A 25,401-nucleotide genomic window follows, 5' to 3' on the forward strand; every position below is an offset into this window, starting at 1 on the left:
GAGGCAGAGAATAAGCAAAAGTGAGGAGACAGGAGGGGAAGAGAGCAGAAGGGACAAGCTGAATGTTTTTTTTTGCCCACCCCCACTTTTAAGGATTTGCAAGAAGAAAGCAAGGACAAAGAGAAGAGGTGGAAAGTGGCGGTGTGGGAAAAGATCAAAGGGGGAGAAAAAAAAAAGCAAAGCAAACATAGAAAGGACAGACTGTGGAGAAGACCAAGGAGGGAAGGAAAAAAAAATGTTAAGTTTGCAGGAGCGTTTGAAGCCAGATTTGAAGTGTCTGTGGAAGTGGCTTTCCCTCTGGACAGTCTTTGCCTCTCTTTTCAGCTCTTGTTCCGCCACCTTTAGCCCAGAGGTAAGAGACGTTCCTTTAACATATTTTTAACGACCTCTTCCAAACTCCCCCCCCCCCCCCCCACCTAAAAAAAAAAAAAAAAAAAAATCTCTGATCATTAAGAGGACAGTTGCAAAATATTGAAGAGCTGCGTTTCCTGAGGTGTGTTTATATATACATTGCATGTATTTCAATATTGACCTTTTTTGCTTGTAAACTTTCTCTTCAGTTGGTTTTCATCATTGCAAAGCCCCTCTTGTTGCCTTGTCTGCCCGTCCATCCGCACACGTGTCAGAAAGGCTGAACCGATTTCTCTGATTTTTGGAAGACCAGTCTCTTCCTGAGATGGGAGCGCTCTTGCCAATTTTAAGCCAGATTGGTACATAGAGAGAGGCTCTTCATTATCCTCCCCCCCACCCAACCCCAACCAATGCATTCTGTAAGAGAGCCAGCGGAAGTGCCATTTACCCACTGGGGGCCCTTGTAGGCGCTTGCATGTGCCCGATGCATGCCAAATTGAAACTAACGCCCAGCTACCACATGCACCCTGGCTGGTAATTGCATTTCTGATGCGCACCCAAAACACGCGGTAGAAAATGTTCTCTGTTTTCTTCCATGTGGCGCTTACCCGGCAATAATCGACAGTTCGGCAGTTTACGCACGCTGGCCGCTTACCGCCCAGTTAGCATGTGAGACCTTACTGCTAAGTTAATGGGTGGCAGTAAGGTCCCAGGCCAAAAAATGAATACGCGCTGGTTTTAATTTTGCCGCATGTCCATTTTCGGCCACAGGAAAAAAAAAATGCCTTTTTTACCCAGGTGCACTGAAACATTGGCCTGTGCGTGTCCAAAACGCGCGCCTACACCAGCACAGGCCGCTTTTAGGTGCACCTTAGTTAAAAGGGCCCCGATTCTATTTAACGTTCTTGGCAACAGAGCCCATTCCATGAATTGGAATTAATTGCAGTAGATGACGCTCAATAATGCCAGCTAGTAAATAGGCCTGTACTCATGGGGACCAGTGAGATAGACTTGGGTGAAGCCACTGCTTGCCCTCCGATGGAATCTTGTTACTATTTGGGATTCCGCCATGTCAAGGTAATTGTGACCTGGATTGGCCACTGTTGGATACTGGCTACATGGACCATTGGTCTGACCCAACATGGTGGTGCTTCTTACTTTCTTAATCTTATGAGCCAAAGCCATAGAAATGTCCAACCCAAGGGGCAGTTGGGCAGGGAAGGATTAAGGATGTGTTGGGTCCAGGTGTCAACATGATGAGGGGCAAAGACCAGCCTGGGTGTCCAGCAGGGAAGGAGCAGCAGGCCCTCCATTTTGTATCAGTCTATGAGTACACCGGCTGCAAGGGGAAAACGCTTGGCATGGACACCCTTTTGTCTAGCAACTGCCTGGAGCCAAGCCATGGACCTCCCCCTTCTTCTCCTTTAAGATAAGACTATTTGCAAAGTCCCCACTCTTAATTTGACCTGACCCGGGGGGGGGGGGGGATGCGTCCCCATAACTTTACCCAACCCTAAATGCCCCTCCTGCCCCCAGGCTTGGGCCTTGGGTGCCTGCCCTGTCTGCCTCATGTCTCCATCACTGCGATTTGGTCCCATGATCTGACCACATCAACTCAACTAGTCCCATCTCCCCTTGAATCCAATAAGCTTTCTCCACATAGACACACTTAGAATTTCTGGTAATATCGTTTGAATAATCACGTTTGGGACCCGAGGAAGGGAGCGTTAACTAGTCAAGCAATGTTTTATGTTAGTCGAATAGAAAAAGTTAAACAACTAAAAATGGAAAAAAAAATCTTTAGTACATGAGGCCCAACTAAGCTAAGTAATGCCTCCTGTGGGTTGCTATAAGTTGACATTGTGCCAAATTGATGCTTTATAAATGGTTTTTTTTTTGTTGTTGTTGGGGGAGGGGGGTTCTATAAATGTTCTTTGTTTCTTCGTTCCCATAACCATCTCTATAGGGGGGGCAAAGTTTTTTTTTTCCTCTTTTAAAAGAGTTATGGTTCATGGCCACATACATACACAAAAACCCCACATAAAAACTACATAAAGAAATCACAGTAGTGGGAACCTGGTAAATCCTCGCCCCCAGCCCCCATCCGGCTGTGCTTCCCAGTTCAGTTCTATCGCCTTTGCCACATTTCATAAGCGTTTTTTGTTTTTTTTTTTTTGCTTTGTTTGCACAAACCCTGGCCGAGAAGGGAAGAACAAAGCAGAAAGTTCAGAAATTCTGGTTCTCGCGCAGCTCCTGCTAATCTGTACAACGCGCTTTCCATTCCCCCAAAAATGTCTCTCATCTATTTATCGATCTAGCTTTCTTTCTTCTTGGGGGCCGATTGTAATCACTTTGAAGTGAACAGGAAATGTACAAACTTAATGGGGAGGCAGTAAACAAAGGCAGCGTTCAGGATCGGTGCCCGCAGGGAATCATTTCTGGGCTGGCAACCGAGAGGAGAAGAAATTTCTGCAGGAAAGGAAGGACCGGGGCTGGGCTGCACATCTGTAACTTGATGCTCCAGGAGGGAGGGAGGGAGGGCTAATACATTCAGAGTATTGTCTCATATTTTGGGCTATGAACTGTACTATAGCAATGGAGGTTTTGGGTTGTTTTTTGTTTTTTTTAGTAGGGATGGGCAGCCATTAATTTTTTTGATGCTGAGGGTTTTCCCCTTTTTTATTTTTTTGTTTGTTTGTTTCGAAATGAACGCCGTTGAGAGCGTGCACTCTTTGCATATATCCAGATTCTCTATATGGTGCCCAGATTTGGACGCCTAAACTTGGGCACGATCCCGATACGCACACGCAACTTAATTGGCTAACGAGCAATAATTGCCACATTGAGCCTGCAAAGAGGTGGGAAAATGTGGGATACAAATGCAATAAATAAAATAAATAAATAATTGGCTGCTAACAACCAATTATTGAGATTAATTGGCACCGATTAGGATTTGCGTGCGTATCTGGTTCTACTAATTTTGAGCTACAAATGACTCCCATTGACGTTCCTCATGCCCTTACAAAAGAATGTTTTGTCCCTAATGTATCTTATATTTGGATTTAGCTCACACCCTGTCATGGCTTGTTCAAGACATGTTGCATACAGATACAATTAGCAGGTCTCTGCTCCAGAAGGCTTACAATGCAAGAATGATTTTTTTGTTGTTGTTTTATTTCGGGGGGGGGGGGGGGGGTTATTTGAGGCAGTGGAGGATGAAATGACTTGGCCAAGGTCAAAGGAGTGTCAGTGAGAGATGCGGGATTTGAACTCTGATCTTTTTGCTGCTGAACTCCAAGGAGATGGGAGATGCTGGTTTTTGGGAAGAAGGGAGAAAGGAGCAATGTTCTCTCTGAGGGTCACAGGAGCCACTGCCCGTTTTCCTACTATCAGGTGTGGTGCAACAGCAGTGGCGTAGCCACAGGTGGGCCAGGGCCCACCCACTTAGGGCTCAGGCCCACCCAACAGTAGCACATGTTTAGCGGTAGCTGGTGGGGATCCCAAGCTCCGCCAGCTGAAGACTTCCCCCTGATGGTAATGAAAACATTACTCTCCACGATACCGGCACCTGTGCGTTCTCAGTTTTCAGTCATGCTGCCAAGGTGGAAAGATGCGTTTTCTCGCCAGCTGAAATATATATTTTTTTTTGGGGGGGGGGGGGGGGACACTTGGTGCCCACCCACTTCTTGCCTAGGCCCACCCAAAATCTGTTGCCTAGCTACGCCCCTGCAGCAACAGTATTGTGGTTTCAGTTATGAGGCGCAGACAAGTCCTGCGGAACTCCCAGGAGACCGGCCTATCCCTCATGACTGATTTCATGATATTGGTGCACCACCCCTGATGTAGGAAGGCAGGTGGCAGACTCCTGCAAACCTTCCCCCCACCCACCCACTCAGGAGCAAGGGTTTTCCTAAATGTGCCCCTTCGACAGAACGTTGAGAGGAAGGTCCTGGGATAATTTTGTGCAGCGCTGTTACGAGCTTTGGGCCAGGTGAGGGAGAGGATTGTGTTCTGCATTAGGTCACACAGTGAACGCTGGATGGATCTTCAAACTGACAAACTGCCCCATCCTGGAGCAAGTATGGTAAGCGCAGCGGTAGTGCATGCACACACTGGCCCTTCCCGTCATGCACACGCTGCCCCGCCCGGAACAGGTATGATACAGGTGGTGAGAGAGTACAAGTACATATACACACACACAGATACTGCTGTATCCCGGAAGATGTGCAGGAACAAAAGAACTGCCCCTCCCTCCCATTAGTAAGATCTGGGTGCAAGAGTGGGTTAATCCTAAGAAACACAGTGAAAAACAAACTCGGTTGTAAATAAAGCTAGACTGAAGTGGGAGAGACAGAGAGACCTGTCACAAGCTGTTTGTCTCACCCACCTCTTCCTGTGATGTTGTAATTCCTTGCAGCTTGTAAACAGCCTGGAGTCCCCTCCCCACCACCCCCACCTTTCTGTGTGTCCACGTCAGAACCTGGTTACAATTAGAATGACGAAGAAAACAAAAAAAAAATGTACACCAGAATACAAGATATTGAGGAGAGAGCTGGACCGCATTTGGAGTATGAAGTAACTTGTCAGAAAAGTGTCAAGCTGAGGACACTGCCAAGTTTATTCTGAGGCAACTGTCCAAGACCGAAGCCACCCCATTCCCTCAACTAAAATTAACCCCATCCTGGTGCCTTTCGAAACCGTTCTTAACATACGATGCTCCTCGTGGGAGCGCTTTATTACATTTCCCCAATATCCCTGTACCAAGGGAATTGTAGAGTGAAAAGATGGATTCCTGACCCAGAGTTCAAGGACTTGAAGATCACGGGTCTCGCAATGAGGTTACGGTTGTGGTGGGATTGGAAGCCGAGTTTGTGGGTCTCGGTGAGATGTTGGGGAGTGGCAGGATTAGACGCCGAGCCTCCGTACCTCATAGCAAGTTTGTGGACGTGGTGGGGTTGTAATCTGGATCTCCAGGTCACACAATGAGTTGGTGGGACTGGAGACTGTCTGAAAGTGAATTGGTGGTGGGAGGAGGCTGGAATTGGGTCTCCAGGTTGCACAGTGAGTCAGAGGTAGAAGTGGAACTGGAAACTAGGTCTCTAGGTCACACAATGATTTGATGAGATTAGAAACTCGGGTTAGTAAACACATTGTTTGGAAACACAGAGATGTATATAGCCCGAGGAGGAAAAATGATGGAAAATGGGTAGTTCTGAGAGCCTATAAAGGGCCTATGGACCTGTAATCACATAGGTGCCCTCTGTGTCTCCTAGGGCCTCTGTCATTATTAATCTCAGCAGTTAAGAATGGGATGAAATTCCTCTCGAAATTACCCCAACTGCAAAGGACTCAAGTATAAATCCTCATACGATTCCAACTTCTCCTTCAAAGGCAGTCAACTCTGGAACGCCTTACCCAGACCCATTCGTACTACCTACCCTTCAGAAAATCACTGAAAACCCATCTATTCAAGGAAGCTTATCCCAACGCCACGACTTAACCCTACGAACCCACCTATTCATCACCTGATCCTGTGTCAACGGCAATGACTCAGACCACGCCTCCGCTAACTTTTCCCTAGGCTTACCCAGACCCATTCGTTCTATAAAAGACTACCTACCCTTCAGAAAATCGCTGAAAACCCATCTATTCAAGGAAGCTTATCCCAACGCCACGACCTAACCCTACGAACCCACCTATTCATCACCTGATCCTGTGACAACGGTAATGACTCAGACCACGCCTCTGCTAACTTTTCCCTAGGCTTACCCTGACCCTATCCCCTGATTATCTTAATCTAGCCTAAAACTAGCACCTCCTCCTATCTCCCTTATAATATTACCTATCTACACATTCCCATTACTCTGCCAAGCTTAGCCTGCCCTCTCTGTACTATACTTTGTAATCCTACTGCTATGTAAGCCGCATTGAACTTGCTATGAGTGGGAAAGCGCGGGGTACAAATGCAACGAATAATAATCAAATATATAAACGGCAAGTGACCGACTCACCTGCAAATGTGCAGTAGAGACTTCCCTCTCTGTCCCGCCCTCGCGTCATGACGTCAGAGGGCGGAACAGAGAGGGAAACGGAGTCGGACTGTCGGACGCCACCGCTGCCGCCTGGAAACGAACATCGCGTGAACCAACCTCCACCCTCCCCCCCCATCCCCGCCGCCGCTCCCGCCCCCCTCCATATCGGGCCCCCTGCACTGACCTGACAGCGCCTCTCACCTCCGTGTGGAAGCGCTGCAGGCAGAAGCAGAGCGATCTGCTGCTGCCTGTAGCGCTTTCACACGGAGGTGAGAGGCGCTGTCAGGTCAGTGCAGGGGGCCCGGCACGGAGGGGGGAGCGGCGGCGAGGAGGGTAGCTGGACATGGGGGGGGGGAGGGCAGGGGGGAGAGGAGGCCAAGGGAAAGAGAAGCATTGCTGGATATGGGGGGGAGGATCGGTGGACGGGGTGAGGCCAGGGGAGAGAGGAGGGCTGCAATACTCACCCGTTTTTACGGGCTTAACGGCTAGTAATAACAACAACGAAAGAAAAACAAGGGTAGAGATAAACCATTCAGGTGATTGAATGGAGGAGCTTTCAGAGCAGCTGAGTTTAGTATCCAACATCCTATAAGTTGCAGGGTGTAGGTCTGTCCTCATCTCACTGACCTGCTTTAGAGATAAAGGTCATGCAGGGTGTTACTGGTCATTCTGGGGGAATTCTGTATCGGTCAGCCAAAGTTAGGTGTCGAGATGATCTGTACTAAGCCTGAATTCTGTAAAGGCCATTCTGCATGCGATAGCCTTTATAGCATTCCAGCTTAGCAAACATTGGACACTGAACTTTGAGCACCAGTAAATTAGAGACCTGTGGGGGAATGGGGTTCACAGGAATCCCCTCAAGGGTCTGCGAGGTTCCCGTGAGGATGGAAGCAGTTCCTGTGGGGATGGAAGCAGTTCCTATGGGGTTCCCGTAGGGATGGAAGCAGTTCCTGCAGGGTTCCCATGGGAACAGAAGCAGCTCTGTGGAGTTCCCGCGGGGATGGAAGTAGCTCTGTGGGGTTCCTATGGGGACAGGATCTCTGCAGGGTTCTCATGGGGACAGGAGCAGCTCTGCGGGGTTCCCATGGGGACAGAAGAAGTTCCTGTGGGGTTCCCTTGGGGATGGAAGCAGTTCCTGCAGGGTTCCCATGGGGACAGAAGCAGTTCCTGTGGGGATGGAAGCAGTTCCTGCAGGGTTCCCATGGGGACAGAAGCAGTTCCTGTGGGGTTCCCGTGGGGATGGAAGCAGTTCCTGCAGGGTTCCCATGGGGACAGAAGCAGTTCCTGTGGGGTTCCCATGGGGACAGAAGCAGTTCCCGTGGGGTTCCCGTGGGGATGGAAGCAGTTCCCGTGGGGATGGAAGCAGTTCCTGCAGGGTTCCCATGGGGACAGAAGCAGTTCCTGTGGGGATGGAAGCAGTTCCTGCAGGGTTCCCATGGGGACAGAAGCAGTTCCTGTGGGGTTCCCTTGGGGATGGAAGCAGTTCCTGCAGGGTTCCCATGGGGACAGAAGCAGTTCCTGTGGGGTTCCCTTGGGGACAGAAGCAGTTCCCGTGGGGTTCCCGTGGGGACAGAAGCAGTTCCCGTGGGGTTCCAGTGGGGTTCCCGTGGGGATGGAAGCAGTTCCCGTGGGGTTCCCGTGGAAGTGTATGCTGCACCTGCGCCATCCTCTCACCTACCAAGGACCAAGTTCTTTGAATGCCACCTCCTCCTTCTCTCTGCTTTAACATCGCAGATGTAGAAAGTCATCCATTAACCCTCTCTGCTCCCGGGCTGATGCACAGGCCTCAGCTCTGACACCGGCACAAGCATCAGAGGTTACCTGACCTACTGGCGGGTGCATGTGGCGACCTCTCAGCACACAGTGACAGGGAATCAGAGACGAGCCTTACATGTGCGCACCAAAGTGTCCCAGCTTCCATTTCTTCCTTGCCTGCAGTGCTGCGGCTCGAACCCAGAGACCAAGAGAGCCGACTGGAATTCCTTTTTTAGGTACCATTAAATTGCTGCAGGGATGGGTGAGGACGGGTTAAAATTCTTGCGCGGACGGGTAAGATTCCAGCAGGGACGGATGGGAACGGGTAAGATTCCAGTGGGGATGGGTAAGATTCTAGGAAGGATGGGTGGGGACTTTCCGCCATCAACAGCTAGGAGCCCATGTGTAAACAATCCAAGTAAAGCACTACCCCCCCCCCCCCCCCCCCGCCACCTCAGAGCCAAGCCTGAATTCAGAAGCTTAGGTCCAGCACGCACTGCCTGATGAATATTAAAGGCCCTGTTCAAAGGACCTCCTTTGAACACATTCCTAGCTTGGGTACCACCCCACCCCAAGCTGCAACATGCAATCCTAAGGTAACAGAACAAAACCCAAAGAAGTCAACCAACCAGCCAAGCAAGAGGGGAGGGAGGGAGGGTAAGCGAGACACCTCCAAGGAGCAGAAAGGAATCCTGTGCCTCGGAGACACTCCGCCTAAATATCCCAAGCCCAGACTCCTCCTCAATTGCCAGAAGGAGAAACTTCCATTGGAGGAGTCCCTCCCACCACTGAATTTGAAAAAACTATCCCTTCAACCCAATCGAACACAAGGTCATCTCGGCTCTGGAGCCTCCACTGGCTTTTTAAATTTTCTAAATGTAATTAGCACTTTATATACCGTAATACATCAGTAATAGATACCGTATCTATGTAGTTTACGTAGGTTAAAACAAATTATAAGAGGAGAGAGCGTTTAGGAGGGGCAAGAGGGGAAGTTAGGAAGGGACTGGCAGAGGATAGAATCAGGGCTGAGAAAGGCTAAAGGCATCGGTGAAAGGGTAAGTGTTGAGCTGACGTTTGAAGGCAGAGAGAGATGGTTGGGTTTTAATATGGAGCGGTAATGAGTTCCAAAGTTTGGGTGCAATATAGCTGAAAGCAGATTTTTCTGGAGATGGTAAGATGTAGAGCTGAGAGGGAGGATAGTACAAGGAATTTCTGGTTGGCGGAGCAAAGGTGGCAGGATGGTGTGTATGGACTGAGAAGTTTACCAATGAAGAGAGGTGTTGAGGGAAGTAAACCAGTGTAAAGGGGTCATCCGATCAAAAAGGTGAAGGATCTTAACTGCAGTGGATTGAATCAATTGAAGGTGCTTAACGGAGTTCAAGGGCAGACCAGCATAGAGCGAATTACAGTAATCATGGAAGGGACATAAGAAGAGCAAGGAAGAGAATACGAAGAGACAATAAGTGACGAATGAAGTGAATGCGATAAGAGCGTAGAAAGCTGAACGAACGACTGAGTCAAGGTCAGAGAGGAGCTGAAGGTTACATCAAGTATTTTAACTGAAGGGAAGAGGAATGTTGCTTAAGGGGGGAGGGACAACAAGGATCGAGCAGTAGAGACGATTATGGATTCACATGAGATAGATTTGCATGCACTGCCTCAATTGCATGCAAATCTACCTCATGAATATTCACTAGGGTATCCTGAAAACCCAATGGGACTAGGTGTGCCCCGAGGACTGGGTTGGGAATGGCTGGAATAGAGCTTAAGTCAGCATGCTTGCGCCTAACTTCAGACTCAACCACTTATGCCATGTCAAAGGCATAGTATTCTATAACTAACATGCGCAGCCCACGTGTATGTCCCCCCCCCCCCCTTTGTAGTTGAATGCTATACTATTTAGGCGCTAAGTTAATAGATTACCGCCTAAGCGCAGTTATGCAGATAACTATAAATTAGCATCAATTAGCGTCAATTGTTGCTACTTAGGGGTTATTATTGGGACTTAAGGCCGGTTGGCATCAAATTTAGCAATTAATTTAAACCAGGGGCGTAGCTACGTGGGGCCACAGGGGCATGGGCCCCCATAGATTTGGCCCTGCCCTCCCGCTGCCAACCCTCCCCCGCCACCGGGTACCTTTGCTGGCGGGGGTCCCCAACCCCTGCCGGCCGAAGTCCTCCGGCGCGGCCGGTTTCTGATCTGCAAGGGCAGGCTTCTGTTTCTGTGAGTCTGACACAGAAACAGAAGCCTGCCCTCGCAGATCAGCAACGCAGCTGCACAGGCTTCTGTTGTAAGTGCAGGACGTCAGACTCACAGAAACAGAAGCCTGCCCTTGCAGATCAGCAACGTGGCCGCGCCGGAGAAGAGGACTTCGGCTGGCGGGGGTTGGGGACCCCCACCAGCAAAGGTACCCGGCAGCAGGAGAGGGTTAGCAGCGGCGGGAAGAGGGGGGGTCAAAGGCGGTGGTGGTGGCAGCAGCAGCGGGGTGGTCAAAAATGGTGGGGGGGGGGGGTCGGCGGCGCCAGGGGGGCCCCTGATTTAAACACGCAACTGGCACTATGCTACAACTTGCACACCCAAATTTGCACGTTAATCGGGAATTTGGTCACGCAACTTTATAGAATCCTGGATGAAACTGGACACTGCTCCCCAATAATATCCTCAGCAAAGTCGAGCGGAGCGGCAGAATTATTTCACTTCCCAGTAAAGGGTCCCCCTTTCTGAAAAGCAGCTGACTCAAGTGTAAGGAAGGCCCAGGTCACTTCCTACAGCACCCCCCCTCCCCCGCCTGGGTAGCCATTCCTGCGCTAGTCGTGCCTTGATTTCCCCTTCCTGTTCCACTGTATTTGTTCTTGACCTTTCCTCCAAAATCAGGATCTTGTTAAATTGTAATCTTGCCCTCCGGGACACTTGCAGCTCCTCCCAGCATGAAAACCTTACCAAGAAATCCATAAACTCCCTCTTGCCCTCACATACATTCCTGTCATGCCTCCTCTCAGGTAACGGCTTGCTCCACCTCACGGAAGAGGGAATAGCTGACAGCAGGGGAAAACATCAAAAACATTCCCTTCTACTCCCATAAAATCCCCACAGGTCTCGGCAGGCTTGGCCTACATGGTAATAACAAGCCTCCTTGGCCTGTAATAGGCCAGCTCTCATTCCTACCATTGGAACAATGTGAATAATTACAATTCTCTCCTTCCTCCTCCTTCCCTAACCCATTTTCTTTTTCAGAAAACAGCAAAGGCCTTTCCTTATCTTTTCCTGGGGGTACGATTTAGACCTAAAACCGTTCCCTGGGCAAATTAGGACAATGCTAAGCCTGTGTTGTTTTTGTTTTTTTTTTCACTTATAGAATGGATGTGATGGAATTCCACTTGATAAGTCAGGCCTGAGGCCTTCGTCTTTCATTTTTCTCACAGCTGAATTCGGTGTCTTATTTCTTAATGAGGAGATGGTAGGGGGCAAATAGGAAGTGATGTTATTTAAGGAACATACTGTTTTCATGAGGCTAAATTGTCCTTTCCAAGATTTCTCAATGTCCTTTTCGGAGAAAGACTTGTTTTGCAACTTTTTTTTTTATTTAGTTTTGTTTAGGTTTTTTTTGTCTCCATCTGCTTTACTTTAACTATATCTTGGGTTTGGATTTTTTAACCCCAGTGTTCCCCTTCCCCCTATGTTTCTGCTGACAGACAGTTATGATGTCAGACTTTAAAAAGCTCAGGCCTCAAGCAGGCAAACAGATTCTAGCCTTCCCTCCTCGCCTGCCTACAGATCCTTTACCATGGCAAACCCATGATAATCAATCATCATTAATACGTAAACCAACAAAGCCTGACAAGAGAAGAGCTTTCTGCAGTACTTAGCACAGACTGAGGCAGGCCGGGCCTTGTCTTTGTCAAACTCAAATACAGTCTGGGCTCTTTGACATCCCCCAAGGGAGAAACTATGTGACGAGTCCCCTGTTGACTAGGCCTGTGGTCACGGGTAGTTTGTGGTGAAGATGATATCATTTCTCGTATGTTAAGACAAGGTGATGTCATATCCTGTTCTTGATTATAAAATAGAAGCCTTACTTCCTGTATCAAATATAGAAGGAAATCAGGATTGTGCGTATGCTTGAATTTTCCAGTGCCTGTACAACAGGGGCTCCTGGGACACACCCAGACAGTCAGGTTTCCAGGATATCCCAAAATGAATATGCAGAAGATAAATTTGCATGCACTGCCTCCATTGTGCAAATCTGCCTCATGCATATTAATTGTGGATATCGTGAAAACCAGACTAACTTGGTTTATTTGAGGACTAGGTTGAGAACCCCTGCAGTAGGAAATGCACCCATATGGAGGTAAATTTCAATGGGGTAAAGTCCAGGCCCGAGGTTGACCTTCATCTAGGGTTTGATCCTGATTTGCTCACCCTAAGAAGAGTTATTGTACCTCCATACAGACAGATCCAATCTGGAGGGCTGCTGGAACTTAGATTCTAATCTGGTCAAGAACCTAAAAAGAGAGAGATCGGGGCGATGGGGGGAGGGGAGGATACTAGGGGGCAGACTGGGTGAGGAATGACTGGAAAGTGGTAATGTTTCCAATAGAAGCCTTGTCCTTATTTACAAGCAGCAGCACACGGCTGGGCAAGAGGAAGGATTAGGGATAGCCAACAGTTTATTTCAATTATTTCAAGTATGTTAATACTACCAAACATATATTTCTTGGCAGTTCAAAATACAGATACATAAAATGTCATTACACAGACAATCTTGTCTACAAATGCACAGTACAGGCTGGAGGATTGGGATAAGACTGAAGGGTTAGGGGTCATGTTAATGGCTATGAGTTAGGCCATGGGGCAGAGCTAGATTTAAGTTTTTAATGGGATTATGGATTACGGATAACATTTAGAGATTAGAGTTGGTCCAATATAGAGGTGTTCTGGTTAAGGTCATATTTAGGGTCAAAATTAGAGTTACAAGTATAGATCATTACAGTTATGGATTGAAATTAAGGGTAGGTATCAGGTTAGTGTGATGGTTAGAGGTAGGTTGCAGTTAGGTTTGGGTAGGTTAACTCCTAACCCTTATTCACTTGCTCAGAACCCTTATTTTATCATCCTCACTTTAATATTCCCTTATCTCTTGTTTGTCCTGTTTGTCTGTCCTAATTAGATTGTAAGCTTTGTCGAGCAGGGACTGTCTCTTCATGTTCAAGTGTACAGCGCTGCGTACGTCTAGTAGCGCTATAGAAATGATAAGTAGTAGTAGTAGCAATATTGGGTTAGACACAGTTGTAGCTGACTCAGTTTTCGCAGAAGAAAATCCTACTAGTTCATGAGTTTTTAGACATCAATTAAAAAAACAAACATTGAAAAATCCAAATAAATAGGATTCTAGGTCCTAATTTGGTTCAAATTATAAGGGGCAGTTCTTATCAAACTGCGACTGCAACCTTGTTATCAAGGCTATGGAAAGTACACAGCCCTTGAAGGTTTGGGCCGATGACATTTCGGGACCGACCGTTCACTTGTCTATTAGATTGTAAGCTCTTTGAGCAGGGACTGTCTCTCTTTGTTAAATTGTACAGCGCTGCGTAACCCTAGTAGCGCTCTAGAAATGTTAAGTAGTAGTAGTAGTAACATCAGACAAATGTAAGGGCGGAGCATACATATTCCCTTCCCATCCTAAACATACTGAATGAACAATGTGCAACCTTTCAGCCACATGGAGGCAGTGCTTTGAAAATGTACCTCACAAAGTTATATCACGTTACAAATTAATAAACGGGTTACCCTTAACTTATTACTGGTCACTTAATGATTTATATTATACTCTACATGACCTTACAAGTCTTTTAATAACACAACATAATACATGCATACACTACTCTACACATAGTACATGGTATACATACTTCCTTTATTAATACACACCATACTAGGGTACCATTTCAAGTGAAAACTAGTATGGTGTGTATTAATAAAGGAAGTATGTATACCATGTACTATGTGTAGAGTAGTGTATGCATGTATTATGTTGTGTTATTAAAAGACTTGTAAGGTCATGTAGAGTATAATATAAATCATTAAGTGACCAGTAATAAGTTAAGGGTAACCCGTTTATTAATTTGTAACGTGATATAACTTTGTGAGGTACATTTTCAAAGCACTGCCTCCATGTGGCTGAAAGGTTGCACATTGTTCATTCAGTATGTTTAGGATGGGAAGGGAATATGTATGCTCCGCCCTTACATTTGTCTGATGTTACTACTACTACTACTTAACATTTCTAGAGCGCTACTAGGGTTACGCAGCGCTGTACAGTTCAACAAAGAAGGACAGTCCCTGCTCAAAGGAGCTTACAATCTAAAGGATGAAATGTCAAGTTGGGGCAGTCTAGATTTCCTGAGTAGAGGTGTAGTGGTTGGGTGCCAAAGGCGACATTGAAGATGTTCATCCTCTATATATTGTTAGCCACATAGAGCCTGCTCTGTTGGGATTATGTGGGATATAAATGTTCTAAATAAATAAATAAATAAAATTTCAAATCTCCACACATACTTTTCCAGCAAAATTCTACCTACAGAAAAAAAAAAAAAAAAGACCCCAGATGCAAGTGACCACTCATATTTTGTACCTGCAGCAAGTATGAAAGCAGAAATATGTCTTGCAAATTTGTGCAAAGCTTTAAACAAACGTCTGAGGTCTTTACCACTGTCTGTTCCCTCAGGCCTGGCTGCAACAGTACGGGTACCTCCCTCCTGGGGACCTGCGCACTCATACACAGCGCTCTCCACGGTGTCTTTCCGAGGCCATCTCAGATATGCAGAGGTTCTACGGGCTGAGAGTAACTGGCTCCATAAACCCCGAGACTGCTGAGTAAGAGACACATATGTGTGTATATGTGTGTGAGTGATTCTTTCCATATCCGTGTCTGGGACTATGTTTCCAGTTGTCTGTCTGTGTTTTTGTCTCTTTTTATCTAGATTTCTCTACTTGCTTTTTTTTGTATGATAATATGTTTTTTCTCCCTTCCTTTCCCTAACACAACACTTTTTTCCTCATGTCTGCACAGAGCCATGAAAAAACCACGCTGCGGTGTTCCTGATAAATATGGGGCAAAAATCAAAGCCAATATGCGGAGAAAGCGGTATGCCATTCAGGGGATGAAGTGGAACCAGAGAGACATCACTTTCTGGTAAGCGATGAGGTCTTCGTATCGCCTTTGTATCGCTCCATGGTGCGACCGCACCTCGAATATTGTGTTCAGTTCTGGTCGCCGCATCTCAAAAAAGATATAGTGGAATTCGAAAAGGTGCAGAGAAGCGCGACGAAAATGATAAAGGGGATGGGACGACTTCCCTATGAGTTAAGGCTAAAGTGGCTAGGACTCTTCAGCTTGGAGAAAAGGCAGCTGAGGGGAGATATGATAGAGGTCTCTGGGATTCTGCACAGAATCTTGCTACTCTTTGGGATTCCAGAATCTTGCTACTCTTTGTCCTTATTCCTTATTTGTCCCTTTTGTCGTTCCTGATTTAAGCCCTGTCGAGCAGGGACTGTCTCTTCATGTTAAAGTTTACAGCGCTGTGTATATGTCTTGTAGCGCTATAGAAATGATAAGTAGTATTAGTAGTAGTATTGGTGGTTATCTCAGATTCTACCATGTTGTGTTCTGATTGGTGAATCGCCATCTATTGTCTCATGTTTCAACATGTTTTGTTCTGATTAGTGCCCTACCCCCCCCCCCCCCATGTGATTTAATAGTTAGCAATATGTCTGCGTCTTTTTTACTTACCTCCCCCAGTATCCAGAACTACACCCCAAAGGCTGGGGAATACGAGACCTATGAAGCCATCCGCAAGGCGTTCCAGATCTGGCAGAGCGTCACACCATTGCGCTTCCGTGAAGTGTCCTACCGTGACATCCAGGACGGCTACGAGAAGCATGCCGACATTATGCTGTTTTTCGCTGATGGCTTCCATGGTGACAGCACACCCTTTGATGGAGAGGGTGGATTCCTTGCCCATGCTTACTTTCCTGGCCCTGGTATCGGAGGGGATACCCATTTTGACGCCGCAGAGCCTTGGACGTCAAGGAATGATGATTTGAATGGTGAGAAAAAGCCCCTGGGGCCACAGTTGAATAGGTGGAGGCAGTGGTGGGACCAAGAGTTGGCTTTCCAAGTTTCGCAGAGTTGGTGGCAGCCTGGGAATGGAAGTCTAGGTCTCATGGAATGTCGATGGCAGTGGCCATGTTTATCAGAGGAGAGTGGATGGTAAGAGTGTGTTCTGCTCCTTGTTGCACAGGTAACGACATCTTTCTGGTAGCGGTTCATGAGTTGGGCCACGCCCTGGGTCTAGAACATTCCAATGACCCCTCTGCTATCATGGCACCATTTTACCAATGGATGGACACAGAGAACTTTGTCTTGCCTGATGATGACAGGAGAGGCATCCAGCAGCTGTATGGTAACGGTGAGTATCTTGTCTGTAACCCTGGTTTTATCCCAGTGGATCTATATATGTCAGGAAGTAAAAACCTGGATTGATGCAATCTATCCTAACTCTAAACTTCACCCTAACCTTCCCCTCAACCGTAATCCTAAACCTCACTCTAAATCTCCTTTGTACACTAACATTAGAAGTATCAGTCACCTGTTATTCCGACCCAAGCCTTAACTCCAACAATATTAGCCACATACCCAGCCCCAGTGTGTCCGATCCTTAAACCAAAATTCTTCTGACTTCCCAACCAGGGCATGGAGGAAACGTTCCCACCAGGCCATCAATAACCACTACAACAACCACCAAGCTGAGTACAGGGGGGAAACCCGATGTTCCCTCTTTTGGCCCCAACATCTGTGAAGGCAACTTTGACACTATTGCTGTCCTGCGGGGGGAGATGTTTGTCTTCAAGGTGAGAGTTACGTCCGGTGGAGAATGCGGTGCTTGGGGGTGGGGGAGGATTAGAATTTCCATTCTGGATCTGCTCCTTTTTTCAGGGGTGGCACCCAGAAACCATTCTAAAAGGTAGCAGAAAGCCAGTTCTGGTTCTGCTGGCTCGCTTCTAGAAGAGATGCCTACAGAAATCCAGCTTCAAGGCTTGCTTAGGGGAAGGGGAGGGGGGGCCTTAGCTATAAAGTCAAACCTTCAGTTCGCTGGCTGTGGCAGTGGTGTAGCCACAGGTGGGTTTGGGTGGGTCAGGGCCCACCCATTTATGGCTCAGGCCCACCCAACAGTAGCACATGTTTAGTGGTAACTGGTGGGAATCCCAAGCTTCTGCCAGCTGAAGATTTTCCCCTTGATGGTAACGAAAACGCTACTCTCCACGACACCGGCACCTGCGCGTGCTCAGCTTTTAGTGCATGCCTGCTGCCAAGGTGGAAAGAAGCGTTTTCCCACCAGCTGAGGGGGGGAGAACACTTGGTGCCCACCCAATTCTTGCCTAGGCCCACCCAAAATCTGTTGTCTGGCTACGCCCCTGGGCTGTGGACTCACCACACTATAAAATTCTTCCTAGGAACGCTGGTTTTGGCGGGTACGGAATAATCGTGTCCTGGATGGCTATCCACTGCCTATTGGCCAGTTCTGGCGCGGCCTCCCCAGCACAATAAATGCTGCTTATGAACGGAAAGATGGGAAGTTTGTCTTCTTCAAAGGCAAGTACCCTGAGTGCCACTGTGATCTGTTGTGATCTGAGTACGGTTTGAATGCACTGTGTTGTCTCTAGGCATCGTAATTACCTCAGAGTGTGATGTGGATGTGATTAACTTCATCAAATACTATGATGTCATCATTATGGTCACACAATAGTCTGTAGCCAATCAGCAGCCAAAATTTAATGGGTGTTTTTTATCGCCAATGCTGTACAGGGAATAAACACTGGGTCTTTGATGAGGCCTCACTAATACAAGGGTATCCCAAGCATCTGAAGGAGATGGGGAGAGGCCTCCCCACTGACAAGATCGATGCCGCTCTCTTCTGGCTTCCCAACGGCAAAACCTATATCTTCCGGGGCAATAAGTAAGTTCACAAATCATGCTGGCTTCAGAGAGACATTTCCATCCTTGTTTTGAGGCAGACAAAACGGGCTTCTGAGAGTCAACTGCCAGTTGACTTCCTTCCTCCTTCCCTGCAGGACCCTTTCATCTTTAATCATAGGTTTAGAGTGGCCTGCTCTCTCCACTCTGTCATTGTGGGAGCACTTCCCTCATGCTTCTTCTTCCTCCGCCTCCATGACTGCTGAAATCTTCTCTGCTGCCTCTGCCCTCCAGCCAGACCTTGGCTTTCTGTCATTCCCACCAAGCCCAGCAGGCTCCATGATGTCAGCAGAGTCTCCACAGTGAAGGGCTGCTGTGCTAGGTCATTCCAGGTGGAGAGACGCCAGAGAAGGGCAGCCGAGAGAGACTGCTGCTATTGTGGGGCTGGGCAGGCTGCCGGGAATTTAGCTGGAGGCCCAAAAGCATCAGATGAACCATCCAGGGCTGGGAATTGACCAAGGTCTGCAGTGAGATTCAGAGCTCAGTAAGCTGAAAATGCTGGCGAGGATTCCAGCAAACGTGCAGAGACCACAGGTCCTGAAAATATAAGGGGGGGGGGGGGGGGGGGGGGGGGGGGGGACTCTTAACGACATACAAAAGAATGTAAGGGCTAAAAACACCAGATGAAATGATTTTGTTCTTGCCTTGGAGGGGCAGAGCCGGTAAGATAAGACAGAATTATTCAGGAGCTGAGTCTTACCAAAAGAAACTATCTCCCCATATTAAAAATTACATTGGTTTTAGTGAGGTCTCAGCTGGCAGGCACAGGGCTGTCATCTGATGACTTCTGAATGTATCTCTGAAGCTCCTGTGCTCTTTCTGTCCTCCTCTCTCTCTTAGATATTATCGCTTCAATGAAGAAATGAGATCTGTGGACAGTGAATACCCCAAAGATATCAGTGTGTGGGAGGGAATCCCAGAGTCTCCCAGAGCAGCATTTATGGGGAGTGATGGAGGTAAGAGACAGATGGAGAGAGAAGCGGTACAGAGACAAACAGGGAGACACTAAGAGAAAGAGAAACATAGCTAGACACAGATAGAGCTACAGGTAAAGAGACTGGAAGAGAACAGAGAGAGAGAGAGAGTGGAAAAGAGATGAAATAGGGAGACACGGAGAATGAGAGACAGAATGGAAAAGACATGAAATAGAGAGACATGGAGAGTGAGAGAGAGAATGGAAAAGACATGAGAGAGAGAGACATGGAGAGTGAGAGAGAGAATGGAAAAGACATGAGAGAGAGAGACATGGAGAGTGAGAGAGAGAATGGAAAAGACATGAGAGAGAGAGAGACATGGAGAGTGAGAGAGAGAATGGAAAAGACATGAAATAGAGAGACAAGGAGAGTGAGAGAGAGAATGGAAAAGGCATGAAATAGAGAGACATGGAGTGTGAGAGAGAGAATGGAAAAGGCATGAAATAGAGAGACATGGAGAATGAGAGAGAGAATGGAAAAGACATGAAATAGAGAGACATGGAGAGTGAGAGCGAGAATGGAAAAGACATGAAATAGAGAGACATGGAGAGTGAGAGAGAGAATGGAAAAGGCATGAAATAGTGAGACATGGAGAGTGAGAGAGAGAATGGAAAAGACATGAGAGAGAGAGACATGGAGAGTGAGAGAGAGAATGGAAAAGACATGAGAGAGAGAGACATGGAGAGTGAGAGAGAGAATGGAAAAGACATGAGAGAGAGAGACATGGAGAGTGAGAGAGAGAATGGAAAAGACATGAAATAGAGAGACATGGAGAGTGAGAGAGAGAATGGAAAAGGCATGAAATAGAGAGACATGGAGAGTGAGAGAGAGAGAGTGGAAAAGAGATGAAAGAGAGAGACATGGAGAGTGAGAGAGAGAATGGAAAAGACATGAAATAGAGAGACATGGAGAGTGAGAGAGAGAATGGAAAAGACATGAAATAGAGAAACGTCGTCTGTAGTCTGATTTTGTGTGGAATATGTTTTATTATGTATGTTATTGTGTACTCCGCTTTGGACAAAAGCTAAATATAAATTGAAATAAATGAAATGAAAAAAAAAAAGAGTTGAAATAGGCAGACATGGAGAAAAGTGGGAAAGTGAGAGCGTGCTGGCCTGTCTTTCCCAAGCTTCTCTCCAAGAAAAGGAAGCGCGACACAGATCTGTAGAGAAAGAAAAACAGTCCCTACTGACTAACTCTTTCTGTGTCTTCCTGTGCAGCCTTCACCTACTTCTACAAAGGCAACAAATACTGGAAATTCAACAACCAGAAGCTGAAAGTGGAGCCAGGGTACCCCAAGTCTGTTCTGCAGGACTGGATGGGCTGCACCGGGGGTGGGACGGACAGGAAGGACGGTGACAAGGGAGAGGAAGAGGACGAGGAGACCAAGGTTGTTATTATCAAGGTGGATGAGTCTGGAGGTGCAGTAAAAGCAGCCGCCATTGCTATCCCTGTCCTCCTTCTGCTCTGCGTGTTGTGCCTGGGCCTGGCAGTTTTCTTCTTCCGACGCTATGGGACACCCAAGAGGCTGCTCTACTGCCAGCGCTCCCTGCTGGACAAGGTCTGAGGGGCTCAGCACCCCAACCACCCCCCCTGCGGACTGGATACACGCACACCCTCCTCATGCCATGGTGTTGTGAGGGAGACAAGGAGGAGGATGAAGTCTCCCCCCTCCATCGCAACAATCCCTTTCTGAGATTATTTTCAGGTATTGGGTGGGCAGGGGAGGAAGAAGAGGGCGGGGGGTGCGTTTCCTTAATATTTTATACCTGTTATGTTTTTTTCATGGGTTGGCGCTTCAGTTCTTCCTCTGCTCCTCCTAGTACGTCAACCTCAACCCTGACTATTTTCCCGTCAGACTTCAACTCCATTCCAAAGCTGAACAAGTGAGCACTCACCCCTCCACAAAAGCAGTCCTTAAATTGAAGGGGAGGGATACAAGTCATATTTATACTGTATTTATATTGGCGTTGACATTGCAGATTACATAGAGGTACAATGAGTTCTTACTCAGACAGTATAAGAGAGGCCCAGCATATACATAGGTAAAGTGACTTCCCAGGGTCACACACAGAGAGTTAGTGACTGAAATGGCAATTAGAACGGAGGCAGAGGGAGATAAACTGAATCCTCAGGGTCCCACAGAGAGTTAATGACAGAGAATAGGGATAATCAGGGATGTCCCTGAGAACTGAGAATAGTTGGGTGGTATGAGACATTGATTACTGTATAATAATAACAGTTTGGGAGAGTTGATTGACTGATGCCCTTAGAATAAGGGAGACACTGTGTAATGAGTAGAGCTGAGAGATATGGAAGAGTGGTATGAAAGAGTGGCTTATAATGAGAGGACCAGTTGGATTGGCAAGTGTGAGAGAGCGATGCCTTATAATGAGGAGTGCAGGGTTGAATTGTGGTGAAGCAAAGACTTCCCCACAGCCTCTTATCCAGGTGACTTCAGAGTTTCAGGCCTCTAAGCAACAGATTTATCTAGAAGCTGCCTCCTACCTCCACTTCCCAGTTTATCAGGGCAGTAATAATGCAATGGCCAAGATGGCTGCTGTGAAACCTATTTTGAGTTATTTGTTTTCATTAGTAGGTATGACATTTAGGCATCCCAGGTCTTTGAAAAGCCATCTTCTTTCCAGCTGGTGCCCCAAGACTATTTTACAAAGTTGAGTTGATTTTCAAGTTTGTTTTGGTAGAAGGCCAGGCCTTTGCACTTCTGGTATTCAAACGCGTTCTGGAAATTATAATCACATGGTACAGTACTACAGAGTAATCCAGAATGCATTTGGGTGAAAGTTAGATCTCCTTTCTTCACACCAGCTCTCCGTTCTCCCCAATCCCAGAATATCAAAGGTACATGCTGACTTACTATGGCAGGTCTTTGAGTTTCTTTACTCTCTTGCATGTGGAGTTGGTTTGAAAGCTTTAGGTATAATGTATGTAATGAGTCTGTGGGCCCTCTGTATTTTTTTTTTCACAATAAAACCACAGCCATAGTTCTTCAGTGCTCGCCTTCAGTCTGAGGTCAAGGAATGCAGTTTGTACGTTGACTGTTCCTTAGATTGAATAGGAATGGGTGGCATAAGTCGGTAAGAAGGCTCAGTTACATGGGTAACACAGTGGGATTAAGAGCCTGCGCTCCACTGAAAGCATAACAAGATTACGAGCCACATAATACAGTGGAACAGGAGGTGGGCAATGGGGAGCTTCTTCCACCGCTCTTTCAGGAGAGTGGTGACGGCAAGGACCAGAACAGGACGGAAATATGTATTATTAAAGCAGGATTTGACCCTGGGTCTCTGTCTTTAGAATGTTGGCAAAGCTGGAAACTCTTCCTAACCACAGTGCTGCTGGTTCCACCCCCCCCCCCCCCAGGGCATTGTGGGAAAGACAAAAGAGGAAGACACTATAGGTGAGGTCCAGTTTAGAAACTATATTGGTCAACAGAGTAATCCTTTGTTTTGTGCGTAGGGGGGTCCTTAGTTAGTAGAGCTTTTAGTGTTGGGGGGGCATCATAGAGATTTCAACCAATAGATATTTAGCATACATTAAATGCTGGAAGCCTCAGCCAATAGGAATTTTAAATGTAACGTGAAATAGGCGCTAGCAGCCTTCGCCAATATCGAGGATAAGGGAGCATTGGTAAGGGCGCTAGAAGCCTCAGCCAATAGTAACTTAACATTGTTTTGGAGGTGCTAGAAGCCTCAGCCAATAAAGATTTAGCTACTACATTTCAATACTGTTAAGTGTTTTAGTGTTTAACATCCAACAATAGCAATGACCCTCAATCTTTCCCCTGCCCACCTCCTGAAAAATCTCTCCCTCCCTTCTCTGCAGCTACGTGTGGCTTTCAAGATGCAGCCACTTAAGCCTAAATGATGACATGGTGAATTTTCGGTAGTTGCAGGGGTGGTAATAGTACTGTTGACTCCTTCATAGTCATTGAAGGGGATCTTTTTTTGGCTCATGCCTGCAAAGTATTCACTCTTATAATGATCTTAAAAAGCCATTAAAGAAACTCCACTTTGCAGTGAAAGTTTGTTTGATGGGGTTAAAATGCATCTTTGGGTACAAAAGTTTAGACCACAGTCATTTTTCCTTGGACCAGGCGGCCATTTTGTGTTGGCTCCTCTTGTTCCTTCATGACATCATTAACTGTCTTCCAGCTGTTTGCACAAAATGGTCACTGAACAGGCACCACAAGGATCTATCTGCCTCATATTCAAGGCTGAATTGCTAGAGAACCGCACTGGTTTGGCAGACAGGCATTGGATGGTAAATTAAGAGTTGGTACAGGCCGTAAGAGAGCTAGAATGATAAATAAAAACACTAAGGGCCCTGTTTACTAAGGTGCACCATAGTTTTTAGTGCGCTCGTGCTAAAAATGCTAACACGCCTCTAGCGTGGCTTAGTAAACAGGGCCCTGACTGACTTCAGGCCAATATGGACAGGACAGGCCAGGCCTGGTTTTGTCCCATAGGTGCAGTGAGAGCAGTACTAAGCCTGAGTCAGCTTCTGCTGACTTGGGCCATTTGGTCATCTTAGTGGCAAGGCCCTTTTGCCCTCTCCAGAGATCCAGAGTGTACAGACTCTTCTTTCAGCCCCTTGAGTTCAACCAATAAATGAACTCCAGGTTATCTGAACATTTGTACATTGCAAGGTACCAGAAAATGGAGGGCAGAGAGGGAGGGCAGAAGGGAGAAAAGGTTGAGACCATGCTGGCATCAAGTTTAAGAAGTATCTACATGTCTTCATTGGGTTTTCTTTTGTTATTTTTATCTATATTTTTAATTGTTAATTATTATTATATATATAGCAATTTGCTCAAGGGAACCCCAAGGAAAGGGGAAGAAAATCTGAGAGAGGTGCAAACTACACAGATCCTGCAGGCCAGGAACCTTAAAATCTCTCCTTAAGTAGTTTTTGTTTTAAAAAATTGTAAGAAACAAATATAAAATAAACAAAATAAAACAATGTGTTTGGGCTATTTTTTCATGTTTCCTTTGGGAGGGGTGAAAGGCAGGAACTGTGCCGCCCCATACTTCTCTTTGAAATTTTGTATTTTTGTTTGAAATGGAGGGGGAAAGGGGTTTTATTGTCCATGTGGGGGTTTATTTTGTTTGTTAAGTGAGGATGGGTTTTATAATAAAAAAAAATAAATAAAATTAAATAAAATATTGGGGGAGGCAGTAGCAAAGGGATAGCAAATGCACACACTTTTTTGTACCTTTTTGGAAAAATTAATAAAGTTGGAAAAAAGGTAAAATGCACATTTTCCTTGAGAATTTGTTATTTAATTCTTGGTGGGTGGCTTTTGCTGTTCAGTTGTCTGGTGTCTTTTTTTTTTCTTCCTTCAGCTTGTTTCACCCTTTCTTCTCCTCAGTCTTTTCTTTCTCTTGAGTCACCAGGGAGGGAGGGAAAATTGAAGAAAGGACAAACGGAGGAAGGGATAAGACAGAACTTGAAGAGATGGAGAGAGGGAGAGAAGGATGGGAGAGAAATGGACAAATAGGGAGGACTGAACAGGGTCAACCCTTGGAATAGGAGGAGAGCCACATAGGGCAGTCTTTGCTCCCTCAGATGGATCCTGGGTGCAGGAAAAGATGATGTTGGGCATTACGGGTCTCCAAATGGTGATCCGAGTGTAAGAAATCGCATTGAGCTCCTGACACAATGTCTGAGTCAAGAGTCATTGTGAGTGACTTAAGTGGAAAATCTTCCATCTCTGGAATATCCACCTGCACATGGTCTTTATACGGTACACACAGAGAACATAAGGAAGCATAAACACAATTCATCCATCTTCTAGATTAGGTCACCCGTTGGCTCAGGGTCATCAAAGACAGTCTCAGTCAATCCTGGTGGCATCTGTATTGCATCTCACGTCTCTAAGAAAAAGTAGGAATTAGGAGTCTCCTCACACACTGGCGAGAAAACCCAAGACTGACTCAGTCTGTCCCTGATGGCAGGGAGTCACCTGGTGTCTCTTCGAAAGGTAGTAGGTGCATAGATTCTTGGGGAATCATTGAGTCTTTAACAGAGGTGATGATGAAACACAAATGACATCAGAGTTCGGGGTGACCTGGGGAAGCAGAGGGGCTCATCTGTTTTGGGGAAGTGAGAGGTAAAAGCCAGAGATCTGGGCGGGGTTGCAAGGTCTGGGAAGGCCCGGATAGACCTGGAGGTCTTTCACTGTGCCCATCCCTTCTATGGTACCTCTGTCAATGAAACAGACCCATTGTA

The 25,401-nt window shown here is 46.7% G+C and overlaps 1 protein-coding gene across 1 annotated transcript; it reads left to right on the plus strand.

The window, feature by feature from the left end:
• On the plus strand, window positions 1-24,100 carry MMP14 (matrix metallopeptidase 14). The gene is made up of 10 exons (XM_030186344.1): window positions 1-352; window positions 14,867-15,015; window positions 15,212-15,334; window positions 15,941-16,248; window positions 16,443-16,610; window positions 16,892-17,052; window positions 17,656-17,794; window positions 18,008-18,158; window positions 19,016-19,131; window positions 20,370-24,100. Exons 1-10 carry the CDS (start codon window positions 236-238, stop codon window positions 20,714-20,716), a joined length of 1,779 nt encoding a protein of 592 aa, XP_030042204.1. The 5' UTR covers window positions 1-235; the 3' UTR covers window positions 20,717-24,100.
• Window positions 24,101-25,401: the final 1,301 nt, after the last annotated feature.

The sequence above is a fragment of the Microcaecilia unicolor genome, chromosome 14 (assembly GCF_901765095.1).
Source record: "Microcaecilia unicolor chromosome 14, aMicUni1.1, whole genome shotgun sequence".
NCBI lineage: Eukaryota > Metazoa > Chordata > Amphibia > Gymnophiona > Siphonopidae > Microcaecilia > Microcaecilia unicolor.